This window comes from Aplidium turbinatum, chromosome 9, assembly GCF_918807975.1.
Source record: "Aplidium turbinatum chromosome 9, kaAplTurb1.1, whole genome shotgun sequence".
Classification (NCBI taxonomy): Eukaryota; Metazoa; Chordata; class Ascidiacea; order Aplousobranchia; family Polyclinidae; genus Aplidium; species Aplidium turbinatum.
Window position 1 is genome coordinate 9294543 of NC_137480.1, and position 22531 is coordinate 9317073.

Below are 22531 nucleotides of genomic sequence, written 5' to 3' on the forward strand. Positions count from 1 at the left end.
CCGCAAAAAGTTTGTCTGCGGGCCGCAGTTTGCTGACCCCTGCTCTACAAGTATGCGAAACTGCCAGGATTAAGCTCTGCAAGAAGCTTTCCCAATCCGAGGATAAAGATTCAATCAATCAAATCAAATGTCCTGATAAAGTGTTAGAAAGTTAATGGTGGAATTTGTCTTCCATCCCATCACATCAAGATCTTCCATCCTTGACATTTTCCATCCCAAAATCTGTCTTCCATTCCATTCCCTGCCTACAATTAAGTAATTAGCACTTGCAAGAGCAACAAGGGCGATTTAACACAAAAGAAATTCAAAAAGTGACAAATTTCCTGAAGTTTTTACTATGTATTTCTTTATTTTTTCTTAATTCTGGTACTTGTGGACTGTGGAGGTTTTAATAAACCACTGGCGCTGGTTTGGTAACGAAGATTGACAGAGTTTCCACTTGTTAAAGTGTTATTTTTCTATAAAAGCGTGTAGATTTGTGGCACAACATCAGATATATATAATATTATGTTTAGCAATCCATGATTGGTGTTTTGTGGTCATAGCTTTTCTGTAGAGCATTTGGGCCTGTAAAGAGTAAGCTAGCTCAGGTAGGCTATCTTTGAGTTAAACTGCCATTGTTAATGAGGAACACCAATCACTTCTATCCAGAGTGTAATATATTAGGTGGGCGTAGTTGCTGAAGGAAAGGGGCCAGAGAGAAAGGTACTGGTCATTTTACTCTTGTTACAGTAGTGCCGAAGGCTTAGTATACCGTATCATTTTTAATATGAACTTTATGGGACTCACTTTTACATACACATCACTGTACATGTACAGTAAATTATATCATACTTGTGATACAGCCACAGTTTTTAGGATAAATGCTAAGTAAATACTTGGTGAATAGCTCATTTTTACTTTGTTTTGTAAATAACTGTTGAAGTTGCAGGTATCTAAGAACTGGATTTGATATTATTTAACTAACTGCTATATTTATATTATGGATATTGAATCATACAAAAGTCATTTACACAGCTCGTTTCATCATCCAACTCTGCGTTTATGGTGTTCGATGGACACCACCTTGACAGCAGGTGAAAATAATTTTGTGTGATTATAATAGTGCAAGTAATGGAATAAAAGCTGTTGTCTTAATGTAACTTTCTCTCTGGATGCAACAGATTTTGACTATCCTCTTGCTGTAAATAATTTTAATGCACTTTGTTTAATATTTAATAATATGGTAATAAAACTTTAAAGTTTAAAAAGTATTAATAACCCAACTTAAGTCCATCTGTTGTTTGTTGTTGTGTTTCCTTCTTTATATATATACGAATTATATTAGACTGTTTTATATCTTTCAACAAATGATTCAACAATCCCATGTTAGCATTTTAACTTGTCTTTATATTCCAAATGAGAAACCCTGATTAGAGATTTAATTTTCTATCACTGAAGTTGTCAGTGCGAAGAAGTGTTTACTTGAAATAATGTTCAACTGCACAATGCACATGCTAAAAGTTGAGCGATCATTTCTTGATCTTGTCATTTTTTGTACCGGTAGTTGTATTTATTTTATTGGTGAATATTTTATGTCATAAATCTCTTTACTCTAATAAAAGCAGCCAATGGTAGGCACTTGTAAGTTTTAAGCCCGCGCCTGCTAGTCAGCAACGTCTATCCTGTATTTCTCATAAAATGGCTGGCTGCTAATAACCTACAAGCCCCAGATGGTCTTTTAGATTGTAAAGTTTATTTGTCAAGTTGCTAAATTTTAAATGGTTTTGTCTAATATATATTTCTTGATTTTGCAAAAGCAGGCACAATGTCTAAAATGGCTTACTAGTACCTTTTAAACATATATGCAGACAATTTGATGTATCCAGTGTTTGTAACGGACACAAATGATGATGCCTGTGAACCCATCACTTCTCTACCAGAGCAATCACGTCATGGTGTCAATCATTTGGTTGAATATTTGAAACCTTTTGTTGTAGGTGACAACTGTCTACCATTGAAAGGTAAAGTGATGTATTTAGTACATTTTACAATAAATTGTATGGTACGACTTTATGCACAGTGTCACTGAATACCGGTAATGATTACTGACATAAGTTTTTACTGAAGCAATTATATCAAGCACATTGTGCACAAATTTTTAATGATCCAAATATTTACAAAACTACAACCAGTGATTTAACTGTATTGTCAGTATGGTACCCAAAGATAATGTGTCATGTGTGTGTGTTCAAGAATCTATATTATATGATAATAATTAAGCTCTAAACAATGTGTAGTTGTTGTTGAGACATTCCGTTCAAGTCACTGCACATCGTCACTACAGGGAGTCGCTGTAACATAATAACCTCAAAGTTATCTTGTTTGTGAGTTTTGCTGAAAACTGAAATAATTGTGAGTGGTTGGCACGAAGTGGAGTTTCGGTCAATGGGAACGCACGTTTGGAGAAGCGTAGACCTTTGTGGAGAAGGTGGTTTGGCTTTGAAGCTTAACAGGTTGAACGTCTGCAGGAATAAGGACATCGTCCAACTATATAGGATGTGGGCATCTGGTGATAATGCACAAGCTGCCATTGATGATCAGTGACCATTGCCCAACTGAAAACATGAACAGTACTATAGTCTACATTAGAATAGACAAGAGCTCTGTACGCAATGTAGCTTAACCGTTTATGCCACAAATTCAAGTGACCATGTTAAATTTATTGCATTTCAATCATTTAAACTCTTTTCAATTCTGAATGTCTCATTTCATTCCCCTGCTTCAACAAACGTCAACTTCTCTGGTTGAGACATATAATACGACATCCAGTAAACTCAGTTTACAATGAAACCAGTGGCGTAGCCAAGGGGGGGTTTTGGGGGTTACAACCCCCCCTTTGGCACGCGTGTGATGTCACGATATTGAGAATGAAGCTTTCAGTCTAAAAAAAATTGCCTAATTTTAAATAAAACTGCATTAAAAGAGCGAGTTTTGCCAATACCAAAAATTCAAACATCTCAGCCAGGAATTAGCAACAAGAAAACATAGAGACTTAGCTTTATTTCCGAAAAATGCCGAAGAAAACATGATCTCATCCTTTTGCTATGCCACCGAACAGCACCATTTTACAGGAATATTCATACCCACATTTTTGTTGAAAATGTTCTCAGAATGCACCAAATTCAAAGTAATTTTTCAAAATTTTCTGGGGGAGGTCCCCCAGACCCCCCGCTGCTGGGTCGTCAAAATCCCCCCTTTCAAAATTACTGGCTACGCTGCTGTATGAAACAATTTAAGTTACAATTAAAACTGGAAGACCAGCACAAATCTTCATGTGAAGGGTTTGATTGCTCACAGCCCGAAAAAGCTGCGACAGTTGGCTGAAAAATTGCCAATTATGGAGACTTTTAATTGACGCTGTTTTGCACTCTACTGGTGCGAAATAAATTATTATCATTAAACTCATTTCAGCTGTGATTGTCTTTGGCGTTCCCACGAAGGCAACAAAAGACTCAGAGGGAAGCAGTGCTGATGACAGCAACGGTCCAGTGATCAGAGCAATCAAAAAGCTTCGAAGTGCCTTTCCAGAACTTCTTATTGCAGCAGATGTCTGTCTCTGTGCCTACACAAGTTAGTTTCTTACATTTAAACTTGGACATAAATGATACCGTCTGTGACACATGGACCGCACTTAATTTTTTTCTTGTAAGTCTGTGGCCAACCACATTGCTGTGTATTCATTCCAGAACATGGTCATTGTGGTATTCTTTATGATGATGGTTCAATTAACAATGCCTTTAGCATCAAACGCTTAGCAGAGGTGGCTGTCAACTATGCTAAAGCTGGAGCGCACATAGTCGCACCAAGTGACATGATGGATTCGAGAATATTGGCTATAAAGAAAGGATTGCAAAATGCTGGTAATTAGATTGTTCTTTGTTTATAAATGCACTTGATGGGAATCAACCGACGGGTAACACAATAGGGTTTGTTCACAACCGCTTATATAGACGAAATCTTGTTTAGTCCTAGGCACTAGGCAAGTATGGGTTTAATTTTCTGGACTTGTTCAGTTCACTGATCTGAGGAAGCCGCTGTCATTTTTAATTTAATACAAGACTTAAAAAAAAAATCACGTGAAACGCCCATAATGTTATTTTTAGTAAAACGATTTGGTTCTCCAAGGTTAGTGACCCACACGAGTATTAGTTTTACTATTATTGAGTATTGTACAATGTACATTTCTTTTTTTATTGGTTTCATTATTGTATGATGTCATTTTTTCGCCTTTTTATAACTCCAATCTACAGCGCAATATGACGGTTCCGACAAACCCACCCAAAAACGTCATATAACAATAGTATTTCAAAAAACTCTTTTCATAAACACTTTTTACACATAGGTCTTCTGGGAAAAACAACTGTTTTAAGCTACAGTGCAAAGTTTTCCTCCTGTTTCTACGGACCGTTTCGTGATGCAGCGCAATCCGCGCCTTCCTTTGGTGACCGAAAGTGCTACCAACTTCCTGTTGGTTCTCGTGGACTGGCATTGAGAGCCGCCGATCGAGATGTTCAAGAAGGTACATGGCAGCACTTACTGCTTAGTTCTCAGCACAAAAGTGGAGTTAGAACTAAAAATCATCTTAAAATGGATTTATGTCAGGTTTTAAAAATTTTATGTTTAAAATGCGAAGAGAAGACATTTAGGCAATTTTGAACGTCCTCGGAGGACAATTTATTTTTTATTAACGAGGAAGACATGTCCTCCATAATAAAGACGTGCGGTAACCCTGGCCTATAAGAATGTTGAACTGCTGGAAGTATATTTTCTCTTAAATGGTAAACTCCAAACTGAACCTCAATGTTTACAGTACGGTATATACTTTTTTGCCGTCAATGAATTAATTATCAACAGCACTTATTACATTTTTTTTACAGGAGCCGATATGCTCATGGTAAAACCAGGAATGCCTTATCTTGACATCATCAGCCAAATTAAGCAGAAGTATCCAAATTATCCAATGGCGGCCTATCACGTATCTGGGGAGTATGCTTGCTTATGGCATGGAGCTGCAAATGGGGCTCTCAATCTCAAAGCAGCAGTTCTTGAAAGCTTTACTGCTCTACGTCGAGCAGGAACAGATGTTATAATCACTTACTACACTCCAAAAGTTCTGCAGTGGCTCAAGAATTGATTTAACGCACTGCCAATCATCAATGTTCTGATATCACGTTACTATGCACTATGTAGTTGTTAAAAAATCGAGGTATTGTTTATAGGTTACGGTATGTGAAGTTTCCTGTAAGGTTGCTTGAAGACTTTCTACATTCAACCAATTACAGACATATACAACCAAGCAACCACACGGCATTTAACATAAGGGAACGTTCAAATATTACGTAACGCTTTTTTTCCGAATTTTTGACCCCCCCCTCCCCCATGTAACGCCAACGTAACGCTTTTTTCAATCCCCCCCTCCCCCATGTAACGCTTTTTCACTACAAATTCAGCACAAAAAAACACCATTCCGTACTCGAAAGCGTTACGTAACGTTTTGCTTGAACCCCCTCCCCCCCGATGTGACGCTAACGTAACGCTTTGCATAAATCCCCCCCTCCCCCTCGAAGGCGTTACGTAATATTTGAACGTTCCCTAATCCATTAAAATTGAACATAAACTATAAGCTACAAACGTTTTCGGCCATACACACGTTAGCCCTTACCAAGTAACAAAAAATAACTGCTTATCATATCTACACGGAAAATGAATAACTGATCTAAACACTGAACACAGTTATTCATTTTTAGTGTAGATATGATAAGCAGTTATTTTTTGTTACTTGATAAGGGCTAACGTGTGTATGGCCGAAAACGTTTGTAGCTTATAGTTTATGTTCAATTTTAATGAATTATGTTAAATGCCGTGTGGTTGCTTGGTTGTATATGTCTGTGGTTGAAGAAAGTGACCTCTTTACCAAAATTGTTCAACCAATTATGTTGCAGTTTTTGACTAAGTTTATTTATCATAGTTTACTGACCGCAATACGTACGTTATAGTTGTGCTGAAAGTTGTATTTACAAGAGAAATTTATGAACAATACATGTCAATAATGCAAAGTACTAAATATACTTGAAGTCTCGTTGAAAGTGCTCTCGGTCTAGCTGTGCTTCTTAACACGCGAACAGTTATTAGGCTTATACAACGGATCACCCGGTGAGCATTTTTGTTGAAATAACAATAAATCTAAGGTTTCAAAATCATCGCGGAAAAATTCTTCAAATGCTGTGAATGATTTAGTCTATCTACCGGTGGAAAGAAGAAAATATTTATTTGGGTAGTTTTTAAGAATCATGACTGATAGCGCACAGTCAAGATTCCTTCGGTGTTACAGAAATCAGAGCGATGCGTCTGGGCGCAGCCTTTTCTGTTAATGTTTCACTGCCTTTATGTGCTGGCGATCGGGAGTTGGCAGTTGATACCAACGGAGCTTTATCCTTTAACAGTGGTGACGGGGAACTTTTTGAAATTGTTTTGAGAGTAACTCTTCGCGGTTGCGGGGAACTGAAAAAGAAAAATTGTCTAAGTTGGTGAGATTTGTTTGTACGTAGCCACTAAAGAGCAGTGTATGTGGCCATTTTTTCTAGTTTAACGCAGTATGGCGGTTTCAAAAACCTCCAAGGGAGTTATGATATCTGTACAGCGGCCAAAGCAATTCATGGGTTTTATGACCATCGAGGTTTAATTTTAATTATTACTTGATCTAAAGTGCTGTTAAAGAACTACGGTACACGACCTAATGGCGCAATCCCTATGCCGCAAGACAAGAATGACGCGAAATTATTTATTTACGTTTGTTCACGACAGCGAGGAATAGATTATTATGTAAGGAAAGAATACGCCATATTTGCTGGGTTTGCATACGGAAAGCTAAGAGGGAACCTGAAGTAAAAAAATTATATTATCTTTTTTGAATTTTATTTCGATATATCTTTCTGTTTGGTAACGAAAATCGCCCAACGGATGACGTTATGTGTCGTGTGGCGTCATCGGGTGGCAACCAAGATGGCAGCTTCACGCGCTTGCCTTGGAAACGTCGCATGGGTCATTGTATAAATAGTTAAATACAGAATGAAACTGTTTATCTGGCATTTTCATTATAAATTAATTTCTTGGGTTCTTCCGGCGACTGTAGGCTAGACTATCAGAAGATCTTAAAATGATAACTAGCTTTGATTTCCGGTGTTCAAAAAGGAGTTCTACATTGCAACCATGCAACCAAATCTTTATTAATTGCAATTCTGCTTGACTTTGTGTTTCTCGGCAGTCGAGTTACGAGAATACCAAGAATTGACAACGATAGACACGTGCTTCGCCCGACGCCCATGAGGTCTTGATAAAACTAAACTGTAAAATTCATATATGAACAAAAATATTGAAAAGTGTAATTTATTACACTTGAAAGTACCTGTAATTTGAAAATTTCATAACAATGTAGTTAAAAATTTTTATGATGTAATTGTAATGTAATAATTAAACTGAAAACTGTGTAATTGATCCAACTCTGTTGGTGACTGGCTTCGTTTTGTGGTCACAATCGAACAGTAAATGATAGACAAATCATAACATGGTCAAATGAACAATGTACCATGTGAAACACTAACCCATGTGAAGATTAAAACACATGTACTCACCCTGTGATAATGTTCTTGCTGGTGGTCTTTGGAACCTGAAACAGAAAGCATAAAAATTCCTTTGCGCAAAATAATGTCCTGAACCGATAAAAAAAATCTGCTTGAACGGCAAGACATCAAACAAAACTGATCCTGATTACGTCTTCTTTCCAATTAAACTTCTTCCCCAAAATTGTAAAATTTATGTAGAAATGGAAAAAAAGTTAGTAAACTGATAATGTCACCATGCTTTGTGCTTCCTTACAACATATGTTCACATAACAGGCTACTAATTCTCTTGTTTACGACAAGGTAGTAAATCAGAATACAGGACAAAGGGCCTACCGTACGGATAAAATGTTTAATTGTCTAACTGCAAATTCACTCTGACCTTATTTTCTTGCTTGGGTTTTTCATCTATTTCTTCATCTCTTGTTTTACACGCATTTGTATTTTCTACTTCTGTGTCCATAGTTTCAACTTGTGGTCTTCCAACATTTGCACATGGCTGAGCAATATTTTCTCTAACACCATCATTAGCAGTGATTCCATTGTCAATTTTAGCAATGGGAAGCCCTGGTGTATCCGCGACGGGACACGCAGGGGTGTACTTGACACCGAGTTCATTCTTTTCAAAATGCACAATGGAACAAAAACCATCTCGAGAAGACACCGCCAGAAACGAAGCGTCGGAGCTCCTGAAGATTCAACGCAAAACTGCTTAGTATATATTTTTCTGACAAACCAGAAAATTGCCAAAAAAATTGAAGGAGAAACGAGTCATTTTCAAGCGTGACACAAAATTGCAATTAATCACCAATAGGCCGTTGCGTTTTGAGGTCAATTTAAAAAAAAAACAAGTAATAGGTTTGGCTAGGTGGGAAATCACATAAAACCACCCAAACCAAATTTGAGCAAAAAATATCAATGTTTAGGGGTCCCTCTGCCTCCCTGAAAATGTCCTAGCCCCATTTTTCCTTAAAATTGCATAACTTCTAAACCGCTTGAGGTAGAAACTTTGTTTTTGGCGCCTCGCTATGCTCGTGTGAAATATACCCAACCGTTATAATCGTATATTCCTGCTGAGTCTGGTAACTGCCTATTTCTCTTCATGACTTTGCGCAATGTGGCTTACTTGATACCTAGATACAGTGTATCTTTATGTTTTCTTGAAGGTATCACAGTTGTGATGTGAATTTGTTGCATTCAGTGTTCGCTAGCAGTTTTACCTGTTTACAGTGTTCATTACGATTCCTTCAGTGTTTGTTTCTGTTCATTCAATATTCTTTAGCAGGTTCCTCTCTCAGTTTAGAAACTAAATTGGATTAGGCTACTGTATGTTGCTAGTTAACGTTGTTCTTTTCATTTTGTTACTGAGCTGACACATGCATTTCATAAACATGCACCTGAATTTTTTTGTATTTTAACTTAAATGCATTCCTGAGCTAAAGATGTTTTCTGGTAGAATGACCCCAATTTGGAATAATTTAGAATATTCACATTTATTTTGATATTTTCCCACAGTTACTTTGTTTACTTATAGTATACACAACACCTTTCAACACAAGTTACTCTGCAACTAAACATTTGTTTTTAAAATATGCATGATTGATTAGGCAGTTACTATAATTTTTCAAAGTCTCGAATGCCCTGAAAATCATTTTTTGGCTCATAACTGTTTTTCTCAACACTTTAAAGAACACATTCCTCTTAGAGCAGATAGGAACATGTGACTTCTGAGTCTTTAGAGCCAAAAACAAAGTTTCTACCTCAAGCGGTTTAGAAGTTATGCAATTTTAAGGAAAAATGGGGCTCGGACATTTTCGGGGAGGCGGAGGGACCCCTAAACATTGATATTTTTTGCTCAAATTTTTTTTGGGTGGTTTTATGTGATTTCCCACCTAGCCAAACCTATTACTTGTATGTTTTTTTTTAAATTGACCTCAAAACGCAACGGCCTAATTACGAATGCTGATATTTTAAAGATGTTGATTTAAAGATTTTAAAGATAGCCTAACACGCTACGTTTTGCGTAAGACTAAATCTAAAATGATTCATCAAACAGAAAAAATCGTCCCCGTAGCCTACTCTAGTAGTGACTTTGAACAATCAATTCTTTTACAAACTAAAAGGATGAGACTGTAGACTATAATAATTAAACTTCTTCAACCGAAAAAATTAAAGCAACAAATTTGCAGTTTATTTTCATACCAACTTAAATCTGTTATTGAAGCGTAATGAATGTCTGAAATCAAGGCAAATGGTGTTGTTTGTTGCGTATCGTACAGAAGAACAGTGTCACTCGAAGCAACGGCAAATATGTGGCGGTATTCCAATTTGAAGATGGGTTCTGAGAAAACAAAATAACGTTGGCCATATATTGATATGAATATACAGTATTAAGCAAATAAGTTTAGTTTAAAGGCTTTACAAGTCTGCGAAACTGCCAGGATTGAGCAATTTTACGTGTATTTTAAACGGATTGTCCTGTTTTGGTATTATGCACAGTGTTATAACGTCCGCGTTTTGCTGCTTTTACGTTTTGCTATGTTTGGCATATGGATAATTATATTGTTTTTGTTGTGATGGTCAGAAATAAAAACAAACTTTTCGCAGTCTGAAGCATAGCAAAGGTCGCCATGGTCTGAAAATGAAGATGTCATCAATCAACGTTTATGCAACAACCGATTATTACACATTCATCAAAATTTCAAATTAAGCGTATCATCCCAGTGCAAAGAAATAACTGCTGAGTGTTGACATGTCAAATCAAGACATCTCTCGACTGAGTGTTTTGTTTAGCCATTTTGTCACTGCAGTTTACACGCAGGACATCACGTTCGTTTGAGAATTTTAGAATTAACCCTGATTCAAATGGCATTTGGTGACAATTTTGTTGGAATATTAGAATTGCACTGCATACAGCTTCATAAAATAGGTCTTTCCAGCTCTCACCTTTACCATTCGTGACAGAGCGAAGTTCAAACAAAGTCGGACAGCATGCCACTATACCGGCTGGTTCTTCCAAACCGGGCAGAAAGGCACATGGTTTTGATAAACCGCTTCTAGGGAATATCATCGCCGTGTTGGTCTGGAAAACAAAACAGTTAGCTGGATTGAAGGGGAAGCGACAATAGGGAATGACAATTGTTGATGCGACCCTTCTAGATTCTCTAGAACGGCACATACTTGCAATGTTCCATTCACTTGTAAACACCCAGCTGGAGTGATTAACATTTTCCCATCCACTGTGAAACTTAATCTGAAAAACAGTTTAATGCAATGAATCGTTTATACTTGATAATGGTATATTTTTATGTCACACTTTTTCTTGGCCAACACTTTCAAGACATCTATTCATTGAGCGATTGCACTGTTTTGAAGTTCTTTTCGGTTGAAACAAGAAGATAAACTTTTAAAAATGAAATTTGTAAAGCTTCTTTTCTTATCTTGTGTAAAACAACTTCAAAAAGCCACCCGAACGTGAAAAAGACTAACATTCAACTGATACCTTGTACCGTAACCTAGTAACAACGGATCTGCTACTATTCGGCGAGTCCGATTCGGCGAGTTCCCTATTCGGCGAGAGCCTTTTTCGGCGAATGCCCTATTCGGCGAGTTTTTGAAATTTTTGAAAGGAAATTATCGGGTACCGTAGCCTAATTATAATTGCCGTTTTTACATCGTTTTAACATCGCTAAACGTTGAAATTGTGCAGAAAGGAATAAAAATAAAATGTTTGAACTATTAAATTAAAATTCGTTATGTCAGTTCAGTTGAGTTGTTTTTATTTCTGACCATCATATGAAAAACAATACACGTCAACATAGCAAAGGTAGAAGCGACAAAACGGGAATGTTAAAACGTGCTTGAATTCGTCATGTCAGTTCAGTTGTTTTTATTTCTGATCATCATATCAAAAACAATATACGTCAACATAGCAAAGGCGTAGAAAAAGGTAGAAGCGACAAAACGCGAACGCTAAAACGTGCTTGAATTTGTCATGTCAGTTCAGTTGTTTTTAACGTAGAAGCGACAAAACGATAACGTTAAAACGTGCTTGTGACCGAAGTAAGTTATTGAGTTGAAAGAAATTTGGCACGGTCGCAGCACTTACAGAAAAATTTAAGATATGAGGGAAAATAAAAAAAAGAAAATGTTACAAAAAAAAATCATGTTTAATTGTTTATATCTATAAGTTAGTACTTTTGAATAGTTAAAATGATTAGTTTAGATCAGTGTTTCCCAAACTTTTTTTTAATAGCGCCCCCCTGGACAACAAACAGAGTATCAAACGCCCCCTCAACAAAAAAGTAAAACCAAAGTTATTTTCCATTCAAGTCCAAGTCTAATGAGACAGATGAGGTTGGTGCAATGTCATCAGTCTCTTGACATCGGGCTTCAGTTGCATAGGAACAATCTTAAGTCTCCCTCTATCTAAGTATGTCAAGACGGTTTCTTTTATTATCCAGAAGCGTTGTCACGGCACTGAAAGCACGCTCCACCAAGTATGAGCCGGGAAAGACTATGATAAAAAATTTGACCCGATTCCACACGTGAGGGTATTTCTCTTTGATTTGGTTCTGTAACCAGAACTATTGGTGCGAGATATTGAACTTCGGTTTGAGAGCAAAATCGCCTTGCAATGTTATCAGTTCCTCCTCAAGAATTCCATGTTTGGAAATATCACAGAATGGGTCAATTATCTAGTCAGAGATTATCCAGTGAGACTCCGCAGCAGTGGCCGAGTGGTTAGCGTGTTGGGATCGCAGTCGAGAGCCTGCATGTTCGACTCCAGCCACCCGCACTTGATGTTGTTTCTCTGGGCAAGAAACTTTACAATAATTGCCTCTACCCAGTGATCGATTTCGAGTAATGGGTAGTACCAAATTTAAGTCATAAGTAGAGTAGACAACCAGAAACAGACATTGCCGTCGGCTGCAGCGTGGGTCAGGTGTACGTCGGAAGGAGTACACCGATGCATGGCGCTCAAGTCCGCTTTCCCGCAATGCAGGGTAAAGATAAAACAAACAAACAACTGAAATACATCATGGAATCGAACTCCCATGTCTTTGTGTACTTCTTGAAGATGATTGCTGTACGTCTCTTCATCAACATCAAATATGCCTCTGTCACTGGTATCAAGTTGATGCAAGCTTGAGATTTGGAACAATTCTCGTCTAGCCAAATTTTGCTGATAGAACGCGAGCTTATCACTGAACCCAGACGGTGCCGATTTCACCTTGATTAGGTTTACTTCGTTACCGTGAAGGGATAGACTCATTAAATTTGGAAAATATGTCTGACAAGTAGGCGATATCATTTCTCACAACCAAGACGTCATTCGCAAGGCCAGGGTCACAACTCTATGGAAATTCCACGACCGTTTCAAACAGCGATTAAAGTCGTGCAAGGCAATTTCCCTTGGAAAGTCATCGTACTTCGGTGTGGAGTAGTAAGCGCTCAAAAGATCGGGTTTGCATATTCGCAGTGCTTCAAAGTAAGTCATGCGTTACGACCTCAACAAACTTGTAGGGTACTGCGAAGCGACGTTGCCAACATAATTGCATGACAAAATCCTTTGCAAACTTTTTCTTGTCACTGCCCTGGTTTACTCTTAGCGCCCCCCAATCGCCCACTTTATAGCCAGCGCCCCCTTCATGGTCGCAAACGCCCCCAGGGGGGGCGCTGGCGCCCACTTTGGGAACCGCTGGTTTAGATCAACAAATGTGTGGCCTACAGCTTGGATTGAAAGGAAATTATCGGCTACCATAGCCTAGTTATCCCGACCAGCAGAAATTGGCGTTTTTACATCGTTTTAACGTCGTTAAACGTTGAAATCGTGTAGAAAAGAGAACTTTGATAACTAGGATACGTTGAAACTAAAAAACATTCACAGAAGCCTTTCGATTTGTTCCAAGAACCCAGTTAGCCTAACAGTTCATTTTTACATTGTAGTAACAGAATGAAAAGGCTAACCAAATATGTGGCCTACAGCTTGGATTGAAAGGAAATTATCGGGTACTGTAGCTTAGTTATCCCAACCAGCAGAAATTGCCGTTTTTACATCGTTTTCATCATCATCATCATAATCCATCGTCGGTTTGTTCCCCACTAGTGGGGGTGGCCGATTGTTTCCGCGCGGCAATTGTCTTAATCCCTTTTCTCCATTTCACCCTGTCCCTTGCATCTTCCTCCTTCAGTCCGACTTTTTTAAATTCATCCTTCACTTGTTGTTTCCACGTTCTTCTTGGACGACCGCGTTTCCTCTTCCCATCCACCTTTAGATCTAGTGCCTTTCTAAGAAAACTTCCTTCCTCCCTCCTTATCACATGTCCATACCATCTTACTCCATTTGCCCTTACCAGTTGGTCTATGGTCTCTCTCATCTCTAGCATATCCAACAATTCTTCAGTCCTTTTTTCCCTTCTCGTTTTCACCCCACACATTGCTCTCACCATTGACCTTTCCGTTCTTCTCAGGATTGCCAGTTCACTCTCTCTCAATACCCATGTCTCTCTACCATATAGCATTGCAGGCCGCACACAGCTCCGATATACTTTTCCTTTCATCCTTAGTGAAAATTTTCTGCCATACAACATTTCCCCACATTCCCTGAACTTTTCCCAGCCCAATCTTGCCCTTGTTGTCACCGCTGCTTCACATCCACCACTTCCATTTATCCGATCACCCAGATAACAGAAGTCTGTCACTGTTTCGATGCCATGGCAGAACTCATCATCATGGCCTTCCACTTCATTCCTTACTTTACTGCATTTCCCACAAACAAAACACTTCGCCAATCTTGTTGCGGCTCTCTTGACATTAGCACATCTTGCATGTACCCACTTTCCACATATTCCACAGGGATCTACTTTGCTCTTAACAACTATTCCTTCTGCTCCACTCACCATCACTTTTGTTTTTTCAAGATTCACCTTCATACCCTTGGTTTCAAATGCTTCTTTCCATTTCTTAAATTTTCTCTCCATTCCCTCCATACTATTACTTGTCAAGACCAGGTCGTCTGCATACAAAATTTCACCCTTCGATTTGTTCCAAGAACCCATTTAGCCTAACAGTTCATTTGTACATTGATTCAACGTCTGAATACATTATCTTAAAAATGCATAATCTTAAAAATGCAACGTATCGAAGGGCTTCTGCAAATGTTTCTCAGTTTCAACGTATCCTAGTCATCAAAGTTCTCTTTTCTACACGATTTCAACGTTTAGCGACGTTAAAAGTTAAAACGATAGGCCACACATTTGGTTAGCCTTTTCCTTCTGTTACTACAATGTAAAAATGAACTGTTAGGCTAACTGGGTTATTGGAACAAATATTTTCTTTTTTTTATTTTCCCTTCATATCTTAAATTTTTCTCAAAGTGTTGCAACCGTGCCAAATTTCTTTCAATTCAATATACTTCAGTCACTCACAAGCACGTTTTAACGTTCGTGTTTTGTCGCTTCTACCTTAAAAACAACTAAACTGACATGACGAATTCAAGCACGTTTTAGCGTTCGCGTTTTGTCGCTTCTACCTTTGCTATGCTGACGTGTATTGTTTATGATATGATGGTCAGAAATAAAAACAACTGAACTGACATGACGAATTTTAATTTAATAGTTCAAACATTTTATGTTTATTCCTTTCTGCACGTTTAGCGATGTTAAAACGATGTGAAAACAGTTAGGCTACGGTACCCGATAATTCCCTTTCAAAAATAAAATTTCAAAAACTCGCCGAATAGGGCACTCGCCGAAAAAGGCTCTCGCCGAATAGGAAACTCGCCGAAAAAGGCTCTTGCCGAATAGGAAACTCGCCGAATCGGACTAGCCGAATCGGACTAGCCGAATCGGACTAGCCGAATCGGATTAGCCGAATCGAACTCATGAATATATTTCTTTATTCATGAATATACAGTTACACACATTTCAAATGAAAACAAAATGGTTGTGACCAACACAATGCTGAAAGCATAAATACGAGCAGCTGATTCAATAACAACATTATACAAAACAGTCTTTCGCTTGCTTTTTTCATTTTTTTGGAGTCTGTCTGTTATGTCGCTTTTGCGTCAGCGCGATTCCCATGTTCTATGTAATGTTTTATGAATTTATGTAATGAGAATTGCCACAAGAAAGGCAAAATAATTTATGAAAAGTACCATTGCACACAAGTAAAAAATGCAGCGCCGTAGTCTACACTCTACCTTCGTCTAACGACTGTTTCATCATGAAATATACGTTGTGGTTTTTGTGGCTGTGCGTCTGATTTCGAATCCTCTTTGTTGTAACTCGTTTTGTTGACGCAATAAACAAGTTTCTTGGTTTGTGAGTTATAAATTCTCAATGACCTATAAAACGTAAAGAAAACATTTATTCAAATAAGAGTCAGAATATTTGGAACACCATGCTCTTGGTAGCAGATTGATTTTGATTATAATGTAATTCGCAATGGCGTTATGGTTAGTGCCATGCCAACTTCGGTTATTAATACTAGAAGTTAACTGTTATATCAATGTTTATTTAGCACAAAATTGGAGCATTGGTAGTGTATCCAATGAAACACAATTTTATGTTTTATGTCATAACAAAATCTGACTACCTTGAAGCTTTGTAAAAAGTGCAACTTTAGTTAAGTTGTAACGGGACTTTTTTTTTTTGCATAAACTGCTCATTTTATCTATATGAACATTTGACAAAGTGAAACAGATCTAATAAGTTAAATTTCAACTACCTACTCACCTATCACAACTCATAGTAGCAACATATTGACCTAAAGGATCCCAAGCGACTCCATTAACAAAATGTTTAGCATCAGACAAAATTGCTAATTTTTGTCCCTTTTCAACGTCCCACAATATTGCAGTATGATCCACTGAGCCTGTCACCAAGTACAAATCATCAGAAGACCAACTCAAGTCATTAACATCTTCAAGATGGCCCCTGCAAACATGCAATCAATCTCGATCATGTCTTTTTTAGGCTGCATTGTTTTGTATTAACTGCCCAGTTTCACTGCAAAACAATTTGAATATACTCTTCTGCACTGACTAATCGAATTATGATACTAACGTTAAAGTCACTAATAGCCACCTTAGTAATTTAAATGTACTCCACACTTCTTTATTGTTTGCTTCATCAAATATAGTTTGTCCCTCTTCTTTGTCATTTAATCTCCAAACCACAACTGTGCCATCTGCAACACAATTTAAGTGTATTTTTATGCAGTGAACTTGGGAATTTTTGACACAATTTTAATATTTTCTGTTCAGCTTCTGAAATGATTTCAATGTACAAAGATTTAACAGTAGAAATAATATTGAATGCTTTTTTCAATTGAAGTACAGTAAGGTTTATTTTCATTGAAAAACTCAGTTGTGAGAACACAGCAGCGTCTCACAGAAGAATGACAAAATAGATGGACAGTGGACACCTGTAACCAATGTAATAATTCAGTTTACCAGTACAGTTAATTGGAACAGAAAAACTAATAATAAATTGAAACTACAAAAATCTGTTATCATAAGCTGTACCGTCTGGGTTTTTTTTTCTCGGTCATTGATCGATCATTGACCGATTTTTTAGCAAAATGTCCGAAAAAATATAGTCAATTCGGTCAAAATGTCCGAAAAAATACGTACGCGCTCAAATCGATTTCAGTGATTGCAAAGAAGCTTCTTGCGCCACTGTACGATTTCTTGTCAATCGAAAATACAAGACGTAGACTTAGTGTTTAAACGTTGATCCAATGTCTTATTATATGTGATAACGCAAATACAGAAGTCAGTCTTCGAAATTAGCGTGGGCAATCGGCACTTGCCGAGGTGATTGCCGACGCAGATGCGTGAATGGCGCATTAGCGTTGGCAATAAAAATGCTGAGGCCACAGGAGCGCTTGTAAAGACCAAAAGATTACAAAAAAAAAATAATTTTCTTGGACTACACCAGACTCTTACTATTGCTGGATGTTTTATTTGGGTTACTTCCTACTTCACCGGCGCTTAGCCAGCTGAAAGAATTGAATCTTTCATAAAAATATCATCCTATTTGCATTGATTCAACGATGGTAGACGTCAAATTAGTCTAAGCATCTACGCCTTATCGCGCCTCGCGACTTTGTGTTGCTCGCAGTATCTCAATTGTGCCGAAATTATGTTAGTGTAAACGTAAATCGAGGCAATCTTTTCGTAGGAAGCTATTAATTTGTTACTGGTACCTGCTTGAGCAATTAACGTTATTTTATGATAATTCAACGCCACTAGATGTCGAATTAATGTAAAACAAACGTAAATTTCTTATTGGGTACTGTTGTTACGCAATATAACCCGCCGGGAATATTAAATCGATTTGTGCTGACTCGAACATTGAATCAACCCAAAATTAATTACTTTCCCCCCCCGTCAGTTATATAACGTTTATTACTTAACAGCGTGCGTATCGCGTTGCTCGCTTTATCGCTAGTTTTTGGTATTATTACATCACAACAAATCAAACAGTGCGGTCGTGATAGACTACTCTAGTATATATTTTGCTTTTCGCTTTACATGTTTTGGTACAATTTTTTCGTAATAAACGCAATTTTTCGCAATAAACTTTTCTCAGATAAAACACGACAACGTTTCTCAGCGAAACTTAATGTTGTAGCTAGTCAGGAAGTGCAAATTTTCGTTTGTATCAGCTACTTCAAAAGAAATATTTTCATCAGAAAAAATGACCGAAATAAATAAAAAATGACCGAATTTTTTCAAGTCATTTCGGACAAATGACCGAAAAGTCTCAGCGAAAAAAAAAAACAGTGTACCGTACAGTATCTTTTTACTTTGGCCATTATCAGATTCCCATTACGGTAATTTATATGCGTTTACTTGTGCTGTAGCACAATATTGTAAATGTTTCTAAACCAATTCATCGGAAATTTTTCATTGGGAAAAAAAAGGCTATTTATGATAGAGAACAGAGGTTAATAATTTTTTTAACGTCAAAACAAATAACTAATTTACAGTGCATGTGAATGAAAGGTGCCTGGGTTCATAAAATTCCATGCGACAAAATAACTGATCCTTGTAACCAGATAGCTGATTTTGTCATCACAAGAGATAATCTTAATAATGCATAAAACATAGATGATGTGCATGCAATGTACAATTGTATAATATATGTTGAAGGTTTTGACCAAACAACTGCAGTGCAAAGGCTCTTTTCTCAATGCATTATGTACCAAACAATCTTTATAACAATCTGAGTTGAAAAGTGATGTGTATTTGTGCAGAGAAATGCAACAACTACCGTTGAAGTTAAAAGTTACAACATAAATATATAATATAGTACCATCACCACCAGATGCCAGTAAAGAGCCACTTTTTGAAAACCTCACAATATTGACAGCTTTGTCATGACGGCTGAGATTTGACAAAAAGACGATTTCTTCTTTTTTTAGTTGCCATATCTAAAGAAAATGTTAGCATTAAATTCACAATTACACAATATATATAATAAATATGTACATTGTACATATAAAATAATCACACACCCTGGGTATTATTCGAATGCACTGACGAAGCCAAAACAGTGTCTGCAGTAATAAACCAGTTATATATGTATATTGTATAAGCTACTATCAACGTCAACATCGCAGTACTGTGCGGTCAAGGTAAAGCAAAAATTTCATGAAAGAAACTTGTAGCCCTGAACATGGACTCTGCCAACCCAATGGACCGCCGGTACACGACAACTGGGCGAGACAAAGTGGGCGATGCCACCTTGGGCGAGACCAGGTGGGCGACGGCAGCGAAAGTTTAGCCAGTCGGAACGGTGGTGACATATATAATTTATGTAGTTGCTTTGTGGCGTCACGGTTTATCGTGAAGCTTAAGAGAATAAAGTCATATTTTCTGTTTTAGATCATAAAATATGACTTTTTATTTTTACATTAAAATGCAATGATTGAACCCTAGTAACTTCCTAAATGCAGTTCAAACAGCTTCTGTAGACATTGAAATTTGATAATTTGTGGAAGAGAGGCGATGGGAGTTTCACGATGTTAATTTGCATTGTGACATCATCTTGACACATTATTTTGCAACACACAAACCAGTCTCTGAATATTATAAACACTTGCGTTTGGTCACTAGGTCAGCCAGTGCTGAGATCTTAACTACTAAGTAGCTGGTTACATGCATTAGACATTTGAATTTTGGCAGTGATTTTCAAGCGAAACCGAAGTTTTTTGTTAGTTGTTGGAGTGTGTTATTGTTCAAAATAGGCCTACATATAAAAACTTACATACGATTCATTAACTACGGAGATTAGCATAAATTTGATGCTCTAAAAATAAAGTCATATTTTTCAATTTTTAGGTCATAAAAAAATTGCCCTAGTGAATAGTAATGACTTATTAACTTAACAATGACTGTTGACTTAACAAAGCAGACCAACAAACAATTTTTTAAAAGTTGTTTAGATTTTTCATTGCATTATTTTATATTAATTCAACATCTTTGTTTGCAGTACAACATTTAAACATAAGATTATGGTCTGGGATTACAGACATTTGTCTTTGTTTTGATCATATGCGTCTGTCCCACAATCATTCGATTGGTGACCTATATATATGTAGGCCACGACATTCTGAAGAAGCGTGCTCACAAATTGAAATGACCTGAATAATTCGTATAAAACATGCAAGGCAAGTCGTAGTTGTCATCACAATCGATTAGACATTTCAATTTTTGTAGTGATTTTCAAGCGAAACCGAAGTTTTTTGTAAGTTGTTCGAGTGTGTTATTGTTCAAAATAGGCCTACATGTAAAAACTTACATACGATTCATTAACTACGGAGATTAGCATAAATTTGATGCTCTAAAGATAAAGTCATATTTTTCAATTTTTAGGTCATAAAAAATGGCCCTAGTAAGAACTGTCAGTCACAATGTGTTCCGTAAACTGCTGATGCGGCTACGCAGCGTCTAGACTTGAACATTCGGATTAAAAAATATTATCAGTTGACAGTTCGTACCGAAGTATTTTTCTGACTTGTTTGTTAAAGTAACCGGTAGCTGAGTATCGTTCGAAACTCGAAAGACACTTTCGATTGTGATGACAACTACGACTTGCCTTGCATGTTTTATACCAAGTATTTCAAATTGTGAGCACCTTCTTCAGAATGTCGTGGCCTACATATGAAGAGCTTGTTTCCAAAACCGCTTACATCCACTTTCGTGATTTCGAGAAAACAACGAAAAACGTGATGGCGCGTAAGTGGTTTTGATAGAAAACGCAATTTTTAGTGTCGAATTTGAAGCAGAAAGAGAAGGTTTTAGAAAAAAAGAAATGGATAGTAGGTACCTATGGTAATACTCTACCTAATGACACTCCAAACTCAATTTTGTAAAAATGGCGCCTAAGCGGTTTTGGAAACAAGCTCTTCATATATATAGGTCACCAATCGAATGATTGTGGGACAGATGCATGCGATCAAAACAAAGACAAATGTCTGTAATCCCAGACCATAATCTTATGTTTAAACGTTGTACTGCAAACAAAGACGTTGAATCAATATAAAATAATGCAATGAAAAATCTAAACAACTTTTGAAAAATTGTTTGTTGGTCTGCTTTGTTAAGTCAACAGTCATTGTTAAGTTAATAAGTCATTACTATTCACTAGGGCAATTTTTTTATGACCTAAAATTGAAAAATATGACTTTATTTTTAGAGCATCAAATTTATGCTAATCTCCGTAGTTAATAAATCGTATGTAAGTTTTTACATGTAGGCCTATTTTGAACAATAACACACTCGAACAACTAACTAAAAACTTCGGTTTCGCTTGAAAATCACTGCCAAAATTCAAATGTCTAATGCACGTAACCAGCTACTTAGTAGTTAAGATCTCAGCACTGGCTGACCTAGTGACCAAACGCAAGTGTTTATAATATTCAGAGACTGGTTTGTGTGTTGCAAAATAATGTGTCAAGATGATGTCACAATGCAAATTAACATCAAACAGCAAGCGCTATTACAGCATGCTTCGTGAAACTCTCATCCTCTCTCTTCCACAAATTATCAAATTTCAATGTCTACAGGAGCTGTTTGAACTGCATTTAGGAAGTTACTAGGGTTCAATCATTGCATTTTAAAGTAAAAATAAAAAGTCATATTTTATGATCTAAAACAGAAAATATGACTTTATTCTCTTAAGCTTCACGATAAACCGTGACGCCACAAAGCAACTACATAAATTATATATGTCACCACCGTTCCGACCGGCTAAACTTTCGCTGCCGTCGCCCACTTGGCACGTCGCCCACTTTGGCCGTCGCTCAGTTTGGCCGTCGCCCACCTTGGCCGTCGCCCACTTGACTCGTCGCCCACCTGGTCTCGCCCAGGGTGGCATCGCCCACTTTGTCTCGCCCAGTTGTCGTGTACCGATGGACCGCAAGGTATGGAGTGGAAGATTTTGCTCTCTTGGGCTAAATAGACAGGCCACATCCTCCAGCTGAGGATCAATTTATGGCCTGTATAAACAAAATATTATTGATTGAGCCTCTAGAGCTAAGAGTCTATACTTTACAACGTCAATTTTATTATTCAATCTACATTTCAAAAAGCTTTTGTTGCCTACTTGCTATTTGAGATTTAATGGTAGATATAAGTGTGTGAATGTAAACTTATAATCATATTAATAGGTTACATTGTTCTAAGCAACACACTTACTCGCACATTACTGTCCAGTCCAGCAGTAGCAAGTCGTTTGGGTTGTCCTTTTATTAAACATTGGACATCAATTGAAAATATAGCATCTTTGCCATGCCAAGATATTTCTGGTGTTATCACTTTCATTATATGTATTATATATTTGCTAGAGTAAATT

The 22531-nt window shown here is 37.2% G+C and overlaps 2 protein-coding genes across 2 annotated transcripts; one reads left to right on the forward strand and one right to left on the reverse strand.

Moving 5' to 3' along the window:
• The first annotated feature begins 932 nt into the window (after positions 1 to 932).
• On the forward strand, positions 933 to 6098 carry LOC145777115 (delta-aminolevulinic acid dehydratase-like). Its single transcript, XM_082588408.1, has 6 exons — positions 933 to 1076; positions 1851 to 2003; positions 3454 to 3612; positions 3729 to 3902; positions 4385 to 4561; positions 4920 to 6098. The coding sequence occupies exons 1-6, from the start codon at positions 983 to 985 to the stop codon at positions 5174 to 5176; spliced, it is 1014 nt and encodes a 337-aa protein (XP_082444534.1). The 5' UTR covers positions 933 to 982; the 3' UTR covers positions 5177 to 6098.
• A 151-nt stretch (positions 6099 to 6249) lies between these two features.
• LOC145777113 (chromatin assembly factor 1 subunit B-like) lies at positions 6250 to 22531 on the reverse strand. Its single transcript, XM_082588407.1, has 11 exons — positions 22375 to 22531; positions 18989 to 19106; positions 16754 to 16856; positions 16403 to 16603; positions 15868 to 16011; positions 10842 to 10914; positions 10608 to 10743; positions 9864 to 10002; positions 8044 to 8350; positions 7674 to 7708; positions 6250 to 6543 (listed from the first exon to the last, which is right to left on the reverse strand). The coding sequence occupies exons 1-11, from the start codon at positions 22498 to 22500 to the stop codon at positions 6351 to 6353; spliced, it is 1575 nt and encodes a 524-aa protein (XP_082444533.1). The 5' UTR covers positions 22501 to 22531; the 3' UTR covers positions 6250 to 6350.

Coding starts and splice junctions, on each gene's coding strand:
- LOC145777115 (XM_082588408.1), top strand. CDS start 983: ATGGATATTGAATCATACAAAAGTCATTTACACAGCTCGTTTCATCAT. Junction 1,077..1,850: donor GGACACCACCTTGACAGCAG/GTGAAAATAATT, acceptor ACATATATGCAG/ACAATTTGATGTATCCAGTG. Junction 2,004..3,453: donor CAACTGTCTACCATTGAAAG/GTAAAGTGATGT, acceptor AACTCATTTCAG/CTGTGATTGTCTTTGGCGTT.
- LOC145777113 (XM_082588407.1), bottom strand. CDS start 22,500: ATGAAAGTGATAACACCAGAAATATCTTGGCATGGCAAAGATGCTATA. Junction 16,604..16,753: donor AGTACATTTAAATTACTAAG/GTGGCTATTAGT, acceptor GCATGTTTGCAG/GGGCCATCTTGAAGATGTTA. Junction 8,351..9,863: donor TCAATAACAGATTTAAGTTG/GTATGAAAATAA, acceptor TTGAATCTTCAG/GAGCTCCGACGCTTCGTTTC.